Below are 19838 nucleotides of genomic sequence, written 5' to 3' on the forward strand. Positions count from 1 at the left end.
ATGGAAGCTGAGTTATTAGACTCTCTTCTCATCATCCACATTCTTATGGCAGAGCCACTTCATATCTCTGAGAAAGTATGGTGCCAAGTAGTCTTCTTCATCAGGGCCTATGGTTAAACCTCACTTCATGGCTGTGAGGCACTGTGTGGCTGTTAGCCAGCAGATGGACTGCCTTCTGTTCACCTGTCTTTTAAAGTCATCTATTCGTTCATGAATGAACTGACTTGTAAAGTAACCTCTCTGAATAATTGATGTGCCCACAATGTAGATATTGAATATCTCTCTGTTTTAGGGGACGCTGGTGAGCAAGCCATCAGGCAGATCTTAGATGAAGCTGGGAAAGTTGGTGAACTTTGTGCAGGCAAAGAACGTAGGGAGATCCTAGGAACCTGCAAGATGCTGGGACAGATGACTGACCAAGTAGCTGACCTCCGAGCCAGGTAAGGTTCCTCTGCTTTCTCAATCCAGTAGTGAACAGCTCACTCCTAATAAGATGATTCCTAATGCAAGTCCATGCCAATTTTACTGAATTGTCTTTTGCTAATAATAGAGCTTTAAGACATTCAAAGCCTAATAAAGTTAGAACATATTATGTAATTGATTTTTTAAAAAAAGCTTTTCTAGCTAGAGTTTTATGAAGAATACGAGGCAGAGTTGAAGTCTGACCAAATTAATTATCTTTTATAAAAGATGGATGGGTAGATTGAAACATCAGAGAGTAACAGGGCTGGAGATGTAACCCAACTGATAGCTTGCTTGCTTAGTAGCACCCAGCACCCATTAACCAGGCAAGGAATGTATGCCCTGAATCCTAGAGCTCAGGAGGTGGAGGTAGGAGGGTCGGAGTCCAGTATCATCCTCTGCTACCCATTGAATTAAAGGCCAACCTGAGTTACCTGAGATACTGTTTTTTTCATTTTGTGTTAAAATTTATCTTTAAAATTGGTAATGTTCTATTATTATTATTATTTTTGTGTGCACACCTATACTCTAAGCTATCTTCCAGGCTCTTAGAATTTAACATTCCTTTTACTCTTCTCTTACATACTTGGTCGTGAGCCTAGCCTTTAATGGCTGAGCCATCTCTCCAGCCCCCTTTTACTCTTCTCAGGTCTTGGTTTTTAGATCCTCCTACCCCTAAATAAGCACACTTAGTTTGCTATTGGAAAAACTCAGTAGAATGTAGATTAAAAAAAAAAAATTCATCTATGGAGTTAATGAATATCTTACAGACATTGAGAGGATTGAAGTGTGCTGAAATACCTAGTGTAGATGAAGTTTAATTTTGCTTTGAGAGTGTCCTGACACTCCCCGATCATTGGGGTGGCGAGCATACTGCATACATCAGAGCACAGAAGCAAACCTCAGCATCCTGCACCATTCCATTTGGTTCAGAGTGCTCACTTCTAACTGTAGATTGCAAAAGTCCTTGTTTTGGATCAAAACGAGTTTTTATTCTTATGAAACCATTCATGATTACTTAAAACAATACAGACCCCCGTACTATATTCGGCATCCTTTTTATGGAGTTGTAGGTGTGTTGTAGCCATGACGCCCCAGGGCCTTCAGAGTGTGTATCTGAAGGGGAGCAGCTTAGATGCAGTCTCATGGCTCTCGCTGAGCCTGCTTCCTGTTGAGGAGCAACCTTCCTTTACAAGCCTGGCAAGAATTTCGCAGAAGGGACAAAAAGAAGTTTTGTTCCCTTTCGGGAAAATGCCAATACAGTTTGACAAGATTCTTGGCTCTTCTAATTTTTCATTGCTGCCTCTTTGGTCTGCAGCTCTTTCACAGCGTGGCAGGCAGTTTTCACTTGGGATTCTGAAAAGCACAGTTGTGAATATAAACAAAATAATGAGGCAGTTGTATGGGAGAGACCATGAATTTGTTAAGAGAGAAGAGTCTAGAACAAAGATCAGTAGTAACTGGCCCTGCTTCACACTGGAGCTGCGTTAGCCTTTCATGACAAGAGATTAGAAACCCATCTTCCCATTGTCTCTTCATAAGTGTACCCAGCAGTCTTAACATTTGGTGGCTGAAACACAGTAACACTTTTGCTTTAAGTTGATATTCAGGCTTCTAGGTTTTAAGAATATGTTTTTATCCCCAGAAGACTCAGTAAACTTCTTAGTTTGAATTTGGCCCATATACATTCTAAGCTTTTCACAGTTAGATGCGTATATCAGAAATATTCCTCATGTTTAATAACTGTAGTTGAAGGAACCAGGGGCAGTGCTTCCCAGTCTTCCATTCTCCTGCAGGTTGTAGGAAGGCCTCAAGTATGAGACGAAGGCTTATGTATGCCTTTCATAGACAGGCATACGCTTCTGGAGTTCACTACCTACGGCGCTGGTATAGATGGATTTTAGAAAGAGGGCAGAGGGTTTGGGCAGATTGTTCAGTTGGTAAAGTACTTGCCAAACAAGTGGGAAGATCCTTAGAATCTGTGTAAAAATAAATCAGATCACATGGCACTCTGGGGTCTATAATTCCAGTGCCACTGAGGTAGAGACAGGCACAATGCTGGAGTTCACTGTCCAGCTAGCGTAGCCTAATCAGTAAGTTCCAGACTAGTGAGAGACCTGTTTCATAAAACAAGGTGAATGACAGCGGACAAGCAACACCCATACGCTGGCATATACACATGCGTACAAACATGCACATGTACACATACACACAGGAAAGACAGATGTGGGGCTGGAGAGACGGCAGTGGGTAAGAGCACTGGCTGCTCTTCCAGAGGACCTGGGTTCATTTCCCGCACCCACGTAGCGCTTTACAGTTGTAGGCGGTTCTAGTTTCAGAGGATTCGATGCCCTCTGTAGGCACTGCATGCACACAGTGCACACATATACAAAATACTCACACATCAAATAAGAATGAATGCCAGCTCAACAATATTTTGTTTTAAAGACAGGTAATGATAGGTCCATTTTACTGTTAAGCAAGTTGAGGTTTATCCTAAAGTTGAAAGCTCAGATTCAATCATGCCATTCTTTAAAATGATGACATTGCCACACCTGTGATTCAATTAGTACTATAGGTGGCTTAAAATAACCCGAGTTTGTAAAAAGGTGGGTGGCAAGGCTTACTTTCTGGCCTGGAACGTCTGTCCAGGGAGGGAGTCCCTACTCAGTGCCATCATTTTTTGCAGTAGTGGAATGCCGTTTCTGAGCGAGGCAAAAACTGCTCTTTACTGGGACGTGCTGTGCTGCTCATTTTGTTCCTCAACACCAACTGTGTTGTCTTGGGTAGGTTGCACGGTATCGGGAGGCATATGTTAAGATTATCACTAGGTTCAGATACTCTGATAGCTTAGTTGCATCAGGACTTGATGAGCGTGTGTTCTCAAAGTGCTTTCAAGTATATTCTCTGTTTGCTTTCTTTCCCATTTTTTCCTTTCCTTCCTGTCCACTCCTGGCCTGGGGATTGAACTCCTGACCTCACAAATTTAGGCACGCTGTCTGCAACTGAGAGCTATACTTCATCCCAACATATATTATCTTTACAATCCCATTTTCCCATTCCCAGTGCTGGGGATAAAGCCTTTATGTAGTCTAATAGACAAGCAGTCTAATAGTGAACTAATAGTGTATTCCTAAGTATATTATCTTTTTAAAAAAAGTTGTATATATTTATTACGTATACAGTGTTCTGCCCTCATGTACACCTGCACACCAGAAGAAGGCACCAGATCTCATTATAGATGGTTGTGAGCTACCATGTGGTTGCTGGGAATTGAACTCAGGACCTTTGGAAGAGTAGTCAGTGCTCTTAACCTTCGAGCCATCTCTCCAGCCCCCAAGTGTATTATCTTGATACTCGCAGTCACTCTGTCAACTAAGCAGGGCTATTTATCTTTTATTTATGTTACGTTAAGTTTATAAGTGAGAAAGAGAAGCTGTGAGGTGTGGGGGCACACTCCTTTAATCGCAGTTCTTGGGAGGCATAGACACGTGGGTATTAGAGAGTTTGAGGTCAGCCTCGTCCAAATAGTGAGTTCCAGGCCAGCACGTGGTACATAGGCAGACCTTGTCTAAACAAACAAACAAAAGAAAACAACAACAACAAAGACCTAAAACCCCAAACCAAACAAACTCTGAAGCCCAAGAAAGTTAAACATTAGAAAAAAATTCCAAAGGGGCCAGAATTAGAAACATAGATCTCATTGGTTTCAATATGGTATTCTCTCCCATACTATGTACACTATGTTCTGAAATACTTTCAATGTATGGTTCCCCATAAATAAGGCAGGCTAATGGATTACTCATTTCTAAAGCACACAGTACTGTAGTAACAAAGCCCTCTATCACAGTAAGATCTCCAGAAAAATTTCCCAAAAGCAAAAGTTCATGTTTGGTTATATATAATCAAGAATAATTATCATATTTTGCTGGCCTGGCATCCAAGTGGCTAAATAGTTCCCTGAAGCTACCATGCGTTGGGGATGGCAGTACACACTTATAATTTTAGCACTTGGGAAGAGGAAGCTGGGAGATGAGGTATCCAGAGCCAGCTACAGTTGGATAAGATCTGGTCTCAGAAAACCAAACCAAACCAAACCAAACCAAACCATGTGTTTTGGACAGCAGAAGAGAAAGTGGCTGGTTTGGATGTTTCCTTTGTTCTGTTCTCTTGTGCTGTCTGAGCGCACTGGGGAAACAGAGAAAGATGCACATATTGATAAAAATTGCACTTTCTGGGTAAAGGAATGTTTGTTATTGAGTATTTGACAGGATGTAATGACCGTACCTGTTATTCTGAGTAGAGGACAAGGAGCCTCGCCAGTGGCCATGCAGAAGGCTCAGCAGGTGTCTCAGGGGCTCGACGTGCTCACTGCAAAAGTGGAAAATGCAGCTCGGAAGCTGGAAGCCATGACAAACTCAAAGCAGAGCATTGCAAAGAAGATTGACGCTGCCCAGGTAAGGATGGCTCCCAGGAGGGGCAGGAAGGAGAAGAGTAAGAGAAGGGTGCTTGATATCCCACGCCTCTTCCTGCACCGTTCTTTGCTCTTGTCCTCTGGGGGTGGATGACAGATGGTCTTCAGTGGTGGCTGACTCCCACACCTTTATAGGTGTAGATTCATGTTTGTCTATATTTTGAACTAAAGGTCTTAATTTTCAGTACTTCAACACGTTAGAAGATCTGAGTAGGACAGAATCCTAGATTTTGAAGCTGTTCCCTCTCAGAATTCACTACTATATTAGATATTGAAGTTTCAGATTCTGTAATGTACAAAACATCCTTTGGGCATTTAACATATGTATATGCTTGAAAAACTTGGAAAGTCTGATTAATTCAAAGATGGGATAAAACTTATGAAGATATTGTATTCCTTGTTGTTTTTGTTGATCTTTTTTCTTTCAGTTTGGGTATCAAATGCAGGGCCTTGACGCGTTAGTCAAACACTGTTAGTGAGCTTAAACCCCAGTGGTTTCCTAGTGGACACCAACATGGTGTAGAAGAGCATAGAGTAACATAGCTCAGGGGTAAGAGTGTGTGGCTAGGTATGAGCCTCGGTGTTTGGGGTAGTGGGGGAATATGACATGGTAGTACCCAGACAGGAAACGATGGAGCGATTTGATCTGACCTAAGAACCTGTGTAGAACAATTGGAATGACTACTCTAAAACGATTGCCGGTGTGCTGGGTGAGCACTTTGGAGGCATCGCTGGTAGCCCTGTTGAGTTTAAATGTGGCTTGTGGGGAGATTACTTTGTCTGCTTTGGTGTGTAGAATTGGCTTGCGGATCCAAATGGTGGACCTGAAGGAGAAGAACAGATTCGAGGGGCTTTGGCTGAAGCTCGGAAGATTGCAGAATTATGTGATGATCCTAAGGAGAGAGATGACATCCTTCGCTCCCTCGGAGAGATAGCTGCTCTGACCTCTAAATTAGGAGATTTACGAAGACAGTATGTACTTAATTTCTTAGTCTCACATTAGTATCACTTCACTTCACCTCCCGCTCACTCGCTTTCCCTCTCTTCTTTTCCTCTGGGAGTATGTCGGGTTGAATTCCCACAGGTTAAATGCATAGCTAATCCCCAAAATGCAGGTCCTTGGGCCCTATCTTAGACATAATGAATGTTAAATGCATGTTGGATCCCCGTAGGCTAAATAGGTTTGTGACATAGCTATTTCAGATGTTACCTCTGTGTATCAGTGATGTAACTGGACCATTGTAATTTGTTGCTGATCATATGGTTTTAAATGAATACCTTTAGCCTGGTGAGAGCTCATTTCTAAACTAAGGCTTTCCTTGCTATATTATGTTTGTTACATGTCTGTCCTAGAGACAAGGAAAAAAATTTTGTCGTTAGCTATGAAAAGACTCCTGTGTGTCTATGTGAGACAGGAAGCATAAGAAGGTGTTTTCTGCCTTCCTAGCAGTGTTATTTCTTGAGTAGCAATTATATAAAGAATTCTTAAATTACATTTCCTGGATGATGGTTCCTATAATAACATCTTTGCCATAGCTTTCTTTCCTAAAGGCTTTCATTGTACGTACTTTGATTATGTGGAAAAGAGTTATTCCTTTGTTCTGACAAATGTATTGCTCTCTCTAAAACGACAGTAACGAGAGCACCATGGGCTGGGAATATAGCTTAATTGGTAGAGTTCTTGTGCAGAGCCAGCATTGCATAAAACAAGGCCCGGTGGAAGATGTGTATAATCCCAGAAATTAGGGGGTAGGGACAGGAAGATCAGAAATTCAAGTTGTCCCGTACTTCCATCATGAATTCGAGGCCAGCCTGGGATATGTGAGACCCTATTTGAAGAAACCAAGCCAAGCCAAACAAGATCAGCACCATTTCCTAAAATATTCTACAGTGGGATGGGAGGAGAGCTCTGTATGTTTCTCTCTAGAGCAGTTGCTCTGTCCAGGAGGATGGTCTTCTCTGATAGCTAGAGGGGGACATATCTTGGTCAAGTGTGTGCTAGAGTGGCTGCACTCCCTGCCAGAGCCTCTCGGCGTGCTCTCGGGAGTGCTACAGTGGGGAATGATGACACAGAAGAAATGTCTCCTTTTTCCACTGCAGTCCTGCAGCACTGTTTTCTAAGGATAACCAAAGTCAAATATCTGGGAAATTCCACTTCTTCCACTTAACTTATATGTTCTATTTCTGTTCTTCTGTGAGAAAATGCCTATTTTTATCCTCCCAAAATAAGAGAATCATTAAAATCCTCTGACAAAGAGGGCATTGCTGGCTATGAAAGCAAAAAGGCAGACAGAGACTATGAATTCCTGGGATGTAACACAATCCATTACCCAGGGGACAGAGATAACTACTAGTAACAGTGATAACAGTGGAACTTCATGTGTGGCTGCTAATGCCGCCATAATACTTATGGCTGTAACAGAAACAGATATGTACAGAGCCTGGCAGCAGGACTAGTCATGTTAACACTATAGTAAACACCTTTGTCTTGCCTTGTAAGGGCAAGATAAAGAAGGGAGGTTAGAGAAAGTTTAAAAGAAGATGTTTGTAAAATCAGCCATTCTGCCAGATGGGTTGGTATTTCCTTTAACCACGCCCTCCGTCCCCACCCTCACCACCACCACACGGTTTCTCTGGGTAACCTTGTCTATCCTGGAACATTCTGTAGACCAGGTTGGCTTCGAAATCAGAGATCTGCTTTCTTCTGCCGCCCACGTGGTAGGATTAAAAGCATGAGCCACCACCACCCAGTGAGATAGTCTCATCTTTGTAGATGAGGCAGATAAAAGTACTTTTCTGGGAGGAAGCACCCAGACACCTCCTATAAACTTCCATTGCTGTCCTTCCCTCTTTCTTTCTGAGCCAGTAATGCTCCCGAGAACATGGTGCGTTCATAAGACCCGTTGGACATTCTGCAAGAAATGTGGCAAGCACCAACACCACAAGTGACATAGTACATGGAAGGGCAAGGATTCTTTATATGCCCAGGAAATGTGGCATTATGACAGGAAACAGAGTGGTTATGGTGGGCAGACTAAGCCTATTTTGCGCAAAAAGGCTAAAACTACAAAGGATTGGGCTGAGACTGGAGTGTGTGGAGCCCAACGGCAGATCCAAGAGAATGCTGGCTGTTAAGAGATGCATGCATTTTGATAAGACGAGAAAGGGCCAAGTGATCCAGTTCTAAGCTGATGTTGTTATGAAGACAATAAATCATGAGTTTTGATTTAAAAAAAAAAAAAAAAAGTACTTTTCTGTGACTGAGTAATCTCAAGATACAAAATGACCAGATTCTTTTTTATTTTCTTTTTCTTACTTAAATTGTTATTTACTTTATGTTGCACGGGAGCTTTGTCTGCATGTATGTCTGTGTACCACATGCATACTTGGTGCTTGCAGAGATCAGAAGGTGTTGAACCTCTGGAACTGGAGTCACGGATGGCTGTGAGCACCACGTGGGTGCTAGGAATGGAAGCCAAGTCCTGAAAGGGCAGCAAGTGCTCGTAACTGCTGCACCATCCCCTCAGCCTCATGGTCTCAGTTTCTTACTGATTAGAATTGTGGCTTTGCAATTAGTTGTTTCGGGACAGATTCTATTCTTGAGACATAATGTGGTTGTTTTTAAATTTCTGTGTCAATACACTTGTTCAGGTTCATTGGCTTCAAGAGACAGGATCAAGTAAAAAGTGAAGGGTTATTGAAAATATATCGAGGCATCTGATGGAACCCAGGCTTGACCTGTGGCCAGGGCGAGTAGTGGCTAGAAGGCCCGTGTCCCCCTGTAGCGCCTTAGTAGCCGGATCGATCCTGTCTGTCTGCTCCTCTTTTTGTTCACTTTACTTGGGGATTCTTCCTTTGGCTTGCCCTGCCACGCCCCAGGCCTAACATAGTTTTCCAGCTCTGGAGCCTCTGAGACTGGTTGACTTTGAAAATGTCTTTGAAGTATGGACCAAGGATTACCTGCAAATTTTGTTTAAAATGTGGACCCTTACCTCATCCTAGACACAGTTTATCAGGGTCTCTTTTGATGGTGGATTTAACTGTATCTAAAAATAAAGCCCCAGGTGACTTTTATTCACACTGTACTTAGAGAAACACTAGAATCTAATTAAGTGTAATTTGTGCCTGCAGGTGTGTTGTCCTGAGTAGCAAACCACCCAGTTCAGTCCGTTATGGCAGAGAACAGGGGTTATATGATAGTGACCTACGGTAGGACAGGTGCTGTTTAAAGGGAGCATTCTAAGTGGGGTGGTGGCGCACACCTTTAATCCTGGCACTTGGGAGGCAGAGGCAGGCGGGTTTCTGTGAGTTGGAGACCAGCCCGGTTTAGAGAGCGAGTTCCAGGTCAGCCAAGGCTACACAGAGAAACACTGCATTGAAAACAAGAAAAGCAAACGAAGTGAGCCCTCAAGATTCAGAGGGCCAGATGTGAACCCCAATTCCATCGAATTAAATAAGGGGACCTTATTCAGCATTGTGCATCAGTTCTGGGTTTGGTTAATACTGTTCTTTACCTCATAGGGTTGATGTGAGGAGCAAACGCTGAAAGGGGAGAGCTAGAGCTTATAGCATGCCTGGGAAACTCAGGACTCAAATACAGCATCATTACTAGTTGTGTTATTACTAATACTGCGTCTACCACTAAAGCGGTTGACTAGGCACACTTACTTCCATGGGGAGCTTGTGATTTTACACGTGAGAGTGTAAACAATCTAGTGGTGAGTGAGCGAGCCCAGCTAACATAGCCTGGTATAATTGTATAGACTGACTCACACTAGGAGGAAATAATGTGAATTTAAATTATTTTCATATTTATAGGCTAAATAAACCGTTCATTTCTAAGCAATTTAATAATCATTAGAAATTTTCATTCTCATTAGCATGTTATTAACAGTTGAATTATCTCAACATAAATTGTATATACAATGTAAATTAAAGCTGGATGGTTGTTTTTACTTCTTTAGAGGGAAAGGAGACTCCCCAGAGGCTCGAGCTTTGGCTAAACAGGTGGCGACGGCCCTGCAGAACCTGCAGACCAAAACCAACAGGGCTGTGGCCAACAGCAGACCTGCCAAGGCAGCTGTCCACCTCGAGGGCAAGATTGAGCAAGCGCAGCGGTGGATTGATAATCCTACAGTAGATGACCGTGGAGTTGGTAAGGGCTGGTCTCAGTGCCATGTGTCCTTAGTGATCAGTAATACGGTGCTGACAAGGTTCTTCAGCCACTGCGAAGACACTTTACAAGATGGTTCCATTTAAAATGTGGCCAATAAAATCTCTGTGATTTATTGGAGAAGTATGAGAGTAGATGATTTTGCTGTGTACAGACAGAAAGAGCTTCTTAATTTTAACTTTAAACTAATTGCTGTCAATCCTATGTATATTTTCATTCTGTAGTATTTCTATTTTTATAGTCCTTATCGAGTATCCAACTACATATGCTTTTTTTTTGAAAGTGAAAATATAAGGCATTTAATATCCTCATAGCATCCTGTAAAAGTTTAAACTTTGTTATTGTTTTTGTTTGTTTGAGACATGGTGTCTATGTAGCTCTAGCAATCCTAGAACTTATTGTCTAGACCAGGTTGGCTTTGAACTGAGGTCCATCTGCCTCTGGCCCAAGTGCTAGACTAAAGGTGCACACTATAAAGCCTAGCTGAAAGTTGAAAATTTTATATCCTGAGAGTTTGATTTTAAGAAGACTCAGGAGTAGGTTTTTGTGATTTTGTTTCATGATTGCTTAGCACATCTGCTGAGGCAGAGAGAAAGATGTGCTCTCCTTGCCTACATTCATGGGTAAGATGACTGCTTACAAACTAGTGATGGCCAGAGCAAGCAAGGGCTTGAGAACTGGGCAGACGCATAACTGGGTATTGGCATGAAATAATGCAAACATTCTGAATTTGTTGTTTTATGCACAGTGCTGTTAAAGGATTCATACTCATTGGGTCTGCAATGTGATTTTTAGGAGATCTTTTTTTCCTTTATATTAATTCATTTCTAAGGAGTTACTATCAGAATGTACGTAAGCAATGTGAATATTCAGTAATACTCAGCAAGCAATAAGGTAGTTATGGCTAATATAATAAACTATAACCTCGTGGCTGGAGAGATGGCTCAGTGGTTAAGAGCACTGGCTGCTCTTCCAGAGGTTCCAGGTTCAATTCCCACCCATATGACAGCTCACAACTGCCTGTAACTCCAGATCCAGGAGATCTGACACTCTCACACAGACAGACATGCAGGCAAAACACAATGCACATAAACTAAAAATAAATAAATCATTTTTAAAAAGCAACCTACATTTTTTAGTTTTTTTTTTTTTTTTTTTTTAAGTGCTTTTATAGTGCTAGGGACCAAACGGAAAGATACATGTGTGTGTTGGGCAGGTAGTCTGCCATTTTTTCACATGTTACACACTGCATCCCAAGACCATGCTTTAAAAAGATACTTAGTAAATAGAAGCTGCTCACTGTGAAGAACAGGAGTCAAAAAGTAGAAGGTAGGCCTGGGTAGGTCTGTTAGATACCGTGAGGCTCTGGGTCCAACCCCAGCATTCCTCCCCACCAAAAGAGTTAATGTATAGTGTGTGCTTTTTGTACTTTTCTGTATTTCCAAGGAGTTGTATTTTGCCAGAAAACCTTGTACCCCTATTAAATGCTATTCAAAAAACAAAACAAAATGAAAACACCAAACCAAACAACAACAATGAAAAAAACTAGAGTGGCACCACAGTTGCCTGCCCTGGGTCTGTGTAAACTTGAGTGCTTTTCTCTTGGCTTAGGCCAGGCTGCCATCCGTGGACTTGTGGCTGAAGGGCATCGGCTGGCCAATGTGATGATGGGGCCTTATCGCCAGGATCTTCTTGCCAAGTGTGACCGTGTAGACCAGCTAACAGCTCAGCTGGCTGATCTGGCTGCCCGAGGGGAAGGCGAGAGTCCTCAGGCGAGAGCGCTGGCGTCCCAGCTTCAGGACTCCTTAAAGGTAGACCTCGGCATATTTTTGATGTCTAAGTATTGAGAAATAACGAACAGAGGAGACTTGCATGTTGTGTGCGCATGCATGTGGTGGGTAGAGGATAACTCGGGTGTCAGGCACCATCTACCCTTAGGTTTTGAGACAGGGCATCTCATTGTTCTGGAACTTGCCGTGTAGGGTGGGCTGGGCAGCCAGTGAGCCCCAGGGATCTGTCTGTCAGCACTTCTCCAGTGCCAGCATTTTTAATGTGGGTTTTGGAGCTCACATGCAGGCTCTCATATGGCAAGGACTTTAGTCACTGAGCTGCTTCACATTGGCCTGAGGCTTGAGATTCTTGGGTTTAGGAAAAAATAAAACAAGTATATAAGGAAATCAGAGCTTATAAGGAAGAAGCCTAAGTGGCAGCAAATGACACTGGTTTTCTAACTCCCATCTAATTAAGAGAGCTTTCATGATTTTGCTCTACACATATATGAATTTTCTGTTAGTCAGTGTTTACTTACTTAGATAGGGTGTTTTGCTCTGTAGCCCAGGCTGGCCTTGAACTCTTGATTGACAGTCTTCATGGTATCGCCTTCTGAGTGCAGTGATTATAAACATACACCTGGAGGTTAGCGTTATTTTTCTATAAACCTTATTCCTACTTTTTTATTTATTTTAAGATAATGAACTATTTAGAAATTTGGTACTGAATCTTCCAAATAGTACAGTCATCACCAGCCTGGCTAGAACTGGGAGTGGTGAGGAACTCGTCTCACCTTAGAGCCTGCTTTGGGCTCAGCCCTGTGGTTCTATCATTTCATAGTGTCCACCAAGAAAGGAATCATATCTGCCCCCTTTGATGTCTTAGAGAATAGCTCACAGCTGGGTCCTTGCGTGCACACTGATACTCAAGAAATCGTTTGAAAGTAAACGGATGAAAGAAAGAGCGAATGTGTCAGTGAGGTAAGGGCGTTATAGCCTTGTGGATGCTGCTATACATTTTCACCTGTAACTATATTTTTAAGGATCTTAAAGCCCAGATGCAGGAAGCTATGACTCAAGAAGTGTCCGATGTTTTCAGCGATACTACAACTCCCATCAAGCTCTTGGCAGTGGCAGCCACTGCTCCTCCTGATGCACCAAATAGGGAAGAGGTAGGTATTTGAAGTACAGAGGATGCTGGTGGATGAAGGATGGAAGGGTAAAAGGGGCAATTTTGTAGTCCACCAAGTGTACTAGTATGTCTGTCTTTAAGTGAAAGCTGTAGCCTATCTTGCCCAGGAGACTAAAGCAAGTGGAATTGCTTTTCATTACATAGCAAGAAGCAAAGAAGGTAAAAACTGGCATCACTCCAGGCAGGAAGAGATGAGGGGTGAGGATGACTCCAGCCCAGCTTTCTGAGCAGGGCATTTTAGACTCAGAACCAGTCTTCTTTAAACTCATTTGATGTAATAATTCTGTGCAAACCCTTCTGGGGACTCCTCCGTGTCCCAGAGTGAAGCCAGAGTCATTACAATGACTAGCAGGCCGATGATGTGCGGCCAAGCTCACTCTTCAGGGGAGAAGAGGCCTGGTTTGTAAATAAACATTGCGTGGCTTTTATTACATAATAAATGTATCCCAAAGCAATGTCAGTCACATAATTGGTTCCGTATGGACAATGTTAGGATTTTTCTGGAACTCTTGGAAGGAATGTGAAAGAACTTAGGATGGAAGTGTGTGCTTTTCCTAGCCATTAATTAATAGTGGAGGAGAAAAGTTTGGAGGGCCACTCAAGATGTGCCATTTTGGGTAAATGTGTCCTTGCTTCCTAGTGATTCACCTTTCTCTTTTTGGCCTAGGTTAGGAGGTAGCTCAGTTCACGTCTCCTTACACTAGGGCAATTTGCTACTTTCTTATCTAAAATTCAGACCCCTAAACCTCAGCTATCTGCCTGTCTTGTCCTTCTAGATCCTAGATGCCTCATAGGTTCCTCAGCATATGCTGAGTTTCTCTTTGAAATTGTGATTTTGCTGTCTTTTCCTCTCCCTCACACCAGCAGATAAGCCAGGCTTATTAATTTTATATCACAAATAATTTTGAATCCTATCATGTTGCCAAGTTTTAATTCTGATTCTTGTTCTCCATTCCCTAAATGATTGTTTAGCACTGTTAAGTTTGAATTATTCCTTAAGCCACGAATTGGGGAAGAGGGAAAGTTCTAAGCCTGATCTTCTGGTTAAACCATTCAGTGGGTATGTACCTGTTTCTGGGTTTCCCACTAGGTCATGAACCCCTTTAGATGCAGATTTTTGTCTTCTCTTCCTCCTCCTCTTTCTCTTCTCCTCCTCCTTTCTCTTCTTCGCCTCCTCCTCCCTCTCTGTCTCTGTCTCTTTCTTCCTTTTCAGACACGGTTTCTCTGTGTACTCCTGGCTTTCCTGGACTGGCTTTGTAGACCAGGCTGGCCTTGAACTCACAAATACCAGAGGTGGATTAAAGGTGTGAACCACCACTGCCCAACTAGGAAGCTGAATCAAAGCAAAAGGTCAGGATAGGTCAAGGTCACATAGACGTCAAATGGTGGATGTAGAACATTGGACTGAGAATGGAGCTTGCTGTGGAACTAGGAAACCTTTGGAGATTGTCTGACTTGAATCAGAATTGGGTATTACATATGGAAGTGATACCCTCAGAAGGATGTGAAAAAGAGATATAATGCCAGCTATCGATTCTAATGTCACTTAAACAAATAGAAAGCCTTTTGTCATTTTAAGTTATATAGTTTCTTTGGTGATGCACAGCCTCTCATGATATTCATGAGGGAAGGAAACGTTAACATATTAGGATTCAGAGAGCCAACTAAACAGCCAAGTAGATGTTTTTGCATTTGGAACTAATCAAATCACCCATCCTTGCCTGTGTTAGGTCTAGTGTGAGCACCAGCTATCATTTTTCCCATTGCGGTCAAAGGCAGAGTTTCTACAACATTAATGGTAATGGGATACATGAGAGGAGGCTGGAGCTAGGTAGGGGTTCTTTGGATACTCAGGGCTTGTAATGCACCCAGCTGCCCACAGTAGAGCCTGGAGGGGCTTGTCTCTTTATCAAGCTAAGAGAACAAGCCTTTGGGGAAAGGGATTATTTAGTCTTCACATTCAGTGAACTTGTTGCAAAGTATATAGTCCTGTGTGTGTCCTGCTTGCTCTTGGAAAGTAGGTCTGAAGGAAGATTCAAGGCTATGTCTCTTCATGTGTGTACATGATGCTTAAGGCTGAACCTCTGAGGCGATACATAAAGGTCAAGATTTGCCATTTGACTTCTGTTTTATTAGTAAGATTTGATGTCATCTCTAAACATCTTTGAGCAGGTGCAGGATGAGATTAAAAGGAGCTTTTCTCAGATGGGTGAGGTGGCGCACACCTTTAATCCCAGTATTCAGGGAGGCAGGGGCAGGCAGATCTGTGAGTTGCAAGGCCACCCTGGTCTAGTCTAGGACAGCCAAAGTTACAGAGAAACCCTGGTGGGTTTTTTTTGTTGTTGTTGTTTTTTTTTTTTTTTTGGAAAAGGAGCTTTTCTCAGGCTTCTAGATTCATTGTATTGAAGTAAATTTTCTTGATGTCTTTATTTTTTTCTCAAGGTATTTGATGAGAGGGCAGCCAACTTTGAAAACCATTCAGGAAGGCTTGGAGCCACAGCGGAGAAGGCAGCTGCTGTTGGTACTGCCAATAAGTCAACAGTAGAAGGCATTCAGGCATCAGTGAAGACAGCCCGAGAACTCACACCCCAGGTGAACTTTTGCTCACTCTTCATTTCAGTATCATCATATATGAAATTAGTTGTAGATGCTTTGTTAGGATCTCCGACAAATTGGAAGACAAGGACCAACACCAAGGTTGGTCTTTGGACCTTCACATATGTACCCACTCATACATACAAATGCTTGCATGTACATGAATAGCATATATGCATATGTCACACACATAGAACCCACATACATATTTATATATTCATTGGTTCAAAATTGGTGACCTATAGGATTGTAGAGGACTTTGAACATTATACATTTTTGCATTGTTTGACTTATTAAATAATGGTCAGTATTATTTTGGAAGCAAAACAATAAACAAAACAAAATCTTAGAAAACTGGACTTAAAGCTCATCTTAGAAAGAATGAAGACTTTAGAGACAGATCTGGACTCAAATGGCTCCTAGCTTTCTCATTCCACGAAGTGAATTCCCCCATAATGCATTGTTTTGAGGAATAAAAACATACATTACCCGGTAAGTAGCACTTCCTTCCTAAACATTGTCACCAGATGTTACCTACCCCGCCTTCATGGGGTTGTTATAAAGATTCAGTATGTAATGAATGTGAAAGCAGTTTGTCAACTGAACAAGTATTTTAGGTAATCTTTTTCTGAAAGAATAAATTGAGTAATTCTTTGGTTAATTGTGAACATGTATTTTAATCAGTATTATTCATAAATCAAATTTGAATAATGTTTTGTTTCACTCTTTTTTTTTTTTTTTTTTGCTATGAAGCCCTGATGACCTGGAACTCACTTTGGTTCAAATTGGTCTTGAACACAGAGATCTGCCTGCTTGTCTCCCCAGTGCTAGGATTAAAGGCGTGCCTACCACCTGCAGCCTTTTGTGTCTTTCTTTCTCTTCCTCTCCTTCCTCTCTCCCTCTCCTCCTTCCCCCTCTCCTCTCTCTCTCTCTCTATATATATATATCTCCTCCTTCCCCTCTCCTCCCTCTCTCCTTCTCCTTCTCCTTCTCCCCCCTCCTCCCTCTCCTCCTTCCCCTCCTCGCTCTCTCCTTCTCCCCCTCTCATTCTCTCTCTCTGAGATACAGGCCTTGCTATGTTGACAGTCCAGGCTAGCATTAAATTTGAAATCCTGTGTGTTTTCACTTCCCGAGTGCTGACAGTTAGGGACTACACTGCCATGTTCGGTTGTTAAACAAACTATTTTGCCCAGGCTGTTTTTGAACTTGTTAACCTCCTGCCTCAGGTTCCCAGGTGCTGGGATTACAGGATTGAACTACCTTGCTTGACTAAGTTTTTAGTTTCTTCTGTTTTTTTTAAAGATGAAAGCATTGATATCGAGATATCAGCTCTTAAATATATGCCAATTTGTTGCGTTTTTTCTGAAATAGTAAACGAATGCTCATTTACTCGGACACCTACTTTTTTTCTTAAAACCAGGCTGTGATTCTATCTAAACCTTTGTGTGAAGGGCCCACTTGCGGGGTGGGGGTTGGGGGTATGTTATGGCACCAAACTTAGTATTGTTTAGCCTGAAGAGGCTTGCCAATTTTGGTTTTCTGGTGCCATCTATAGGTAAAATGGAGAAAAGCTTTACAGTAGGTTTGTATTTGAAATGTGCTGGTGCCCTGGTATTTGAAGATTGCTTTGTCGTTGACAGGTTATCTCAGCTGCTCGAATCTTGCTGAGGAACCCTGGTAATCAAGCTGCTTATGAACATTTTGAGACCATGAAAAACCAGTGGATTGACAATGTTGAAAAAATGACAGGTACGAGTTTTGCAAAATTCCTTTGGTCTGATGCATGAATTGTGAGGACCTTAAGCAGGGCCGTTCAGTCAGGGGCTCGACCGTGTGTTGGGTCCTGATTAGGCTGCTGAGCAGTGGCGGCTTCTCATTCAAGCTTTGCTTCTTTGTCGGACAAGAGACTGTTTGAGTCTCTTTTATTTTAGAACCGCCCTCCGGTGTGATGTTCATTGTTACAGCTCCTATCTTCTCTTTGAATACTGTCTTTGCCCAGTCCCAGCTAGAGTTTGGTTTCAGAAGCTGGGAGGCGGTGTTTGTGGGGACAGTAAGTGTCCCTGTCATTTTCAGAGGGGTCACATTTCAAGGAGCCACAATAGCTACTATTTAACCCAGCTTGTCTCAAGAGTTTCCTCCAACTTATCAACTACATAGTTCTTAGGGAAGAAAAAAAAAAAAAAAAAGGAGACACCTGTGTGTCTACGGCTGCAGAAGCGCCTCTGAATCTTCCCTGTTCTCTGTGGAGGGATGGGACAGAAGGGGAGAAATGAGTGTAGGCTCTGTGCTGTCCCTGTAGAACCTTCCGTCAGGGGTCTGTAGCAGCCAGAGATGAAAGCGGAGCTCCTGAGGTGTCTAAAGAGAGGTAACAGAAGTAAGAAACAGGCTGTTAGGGTTACTGGAATCCTCTCTGTGGCTCAGCTTAGACACTTCAAGCTGCCAACAATCAACAGATGTCGGAGAGGGAGCCGGGAAGGGAGAGCATGTTATTAGCAGACACTGTGGTGGTGATGCGGTGACGGTTTCAGACTCAATCCGTTTCCTCCTGATGTCTTTGCCTGTCTGGTTGTCTGTGGTGGATGCAAGAGAGCCAGTGACCACGGTCAGTATAAATCCTGAGTCCAGATGACCTTCTGGACTGTGCTTACACTTCTGCTTTTGTTTTTGTTTTTGAAGCTATTTTGTTCTCTTGAAAGCTTTCAATTTTGTAGGAAGAGCTTTGAACTGAGAGAAGAATTCTTAGTGTTATATTTTCTCATGAGATGCAAACAGACAACAGTGTTTGAGAGTCTTTGTTCTTCTAAAGCAAATTCATTTCCATTTCTGTTCTCCTGACAGGGCTGGTGGACGAGGCTATTGATACCAAATCTCTGTTGGATGCTTCTGAAGAAGCAATTAAAAAAGACCTGGACAAGTGTAAGGTAGCCATGGCCAATATTCAGCCTCAGATGCTGGTCGCTGGAGCAACCAGCATTGCTCGTCGGGCCAACCGGATCCTGCTGGTTGCTAAGAGGGAGGTAGAGAACTCTGAGGATCCGAAGTTCCGAGAGGCTGTGAAAGCTGCCTCTGATGAATTGAGCAAAACAATCTCCCCAATGGTGATGGATGCCAAGGCTGTGGCTGGAAACATCTCTGACCCTGGTAAGCAGCAGTGCACTGTGTCTTTCATCCTAACCGCAAGACTAACTTGGCACATACAAAATCGGGGAGGAAAGGGATGGCCAAGGCCTGGTTTGGTGTTCTCTCCTGTAGTCTCAGCACCTAAGAGGCCGAGGCAGGAGGATAACTGTTAGTTCGAGGCCAGGCAAAGTTATAGAATGAGGCTACGTCTCAAAAAACCCAAAGGAAAACTGGACATTGGTTTGAGGATGTTGTATTAGTCTCCTGTGGACATTTCTTCAGTCCTGTCAGGCTTGGCAGTCTCTGGAGCAGTGTCTTTCTTGATGTTATCTGGTAGCCTATCCTTGCTTATAGTCACAATTTTGGAAACTTTAAAATAAATGCCAGCTAATTAATTAACTATCTGTCAACCATTTAGTTCGTGAGTTGGTATGACTTCTTTTCTACTTGTCTTGCATATTATAATGACCTTTCTCTGTAGCAAGTGTTGCTTTTGTCAAATCTAGAGCGCTTTAAACTAACTTTGGTCTCTTGGGGCGTACATGAAAGAATTTGAGTTTTCTTCAGCTCCATTTTGATCATAGTTTCAGCACCACTAAAGGAGACAATAATTGCAGCCACTTGATTGATTGCAAATGATGTATATTCTTTCCTCTGTGGAAACCAACATTTCCCATCTCATCAATGGGAATCTAGGCAGACTCTTCCTCAAATTCCCAGTCCATATCACTATGGATATATTTGGTCTTCTAAAGGGAGTTTCTCATTTTAGAGGGTCAAGATAAGGGTTAACACACTGAACGCCAACTAGAGCACAGACACAGATGTACAGAGAAAGGAGAGATATACCCCAGGGAGTTACAAACCGAATCTGAAACTGGCATCTCCCATGCTCAGAATCAGCAGACCTATCTCATGACTGCTTCATCCTAAGGGAAGCGATAAGTACCACCTGAGCCTAGAATTCACACCCAGCATTCTTCCAAATGCTTGTACAGTCAGAAGGCATCCTCTCCCGCCTGTGACACTTCTTCAGGGCGTGTCCTACTTCCC

General features: G+C 42.6%; 1 protein-coding gene and 1 pseudogene across 2 annotated transcripts in view; both read left to right on the forward strand.

Moving 5' to 3' along the window:
* The window catches only part of Vcl (vinculin), a 91097-nt gene that overhangs the window by 61179 nt on the left and 10080 nt on the right, over positions 1–19838 (forward strand). For both annotated transcript variants that reach the window (XM_051142824.1, XM_051142819.1), the window contains exons 8-16: positions 293–440; positions 4766–4919; positions 5733–5908; positions 9901–10091; positions 11721–11920; positions 12922–13050; positions 15513–15662; positions 17306–17414; positions 18504–18806. In XM_051142824.1, the coding sequence (XP_050998781.1) occupies positions 293–440; positions 4766–4919; positions 5733–5908; positions 9901–10091; positions 11721–11920; positions 12922–13050; positions 15513–15662; positions 17306–17414; positions 18504–18806 (1560 nt within the window). The remainder of the gene's footprint in view (positions 1–292; positions 441–4765; positions 4920–5732; positions 5909–9900; positions 10092–11720; positions 11921–12921; positions 13051–15512; positions 15663–17305; positions 17415–18503; positions 18807–19838) is intronic.
* LOC127186489 (60S ribosomal protein L36a-like) lies at positions 7693–8144 on the forward strand (annotated as a pseudogene).

The sequence above is a fragment of the Acomys russatus genome, chromosome 3 (genome assembly GCF_903995435.1).
Source record: "Acomys russatus chromosome 3, mAcoRus1.1, whole genome shotgun sequence".
NCBI lineage: Eukaryota > Metazoa > Chordata > Mammalia > Rodentia > Muridae > Acomys > Acomys russatus.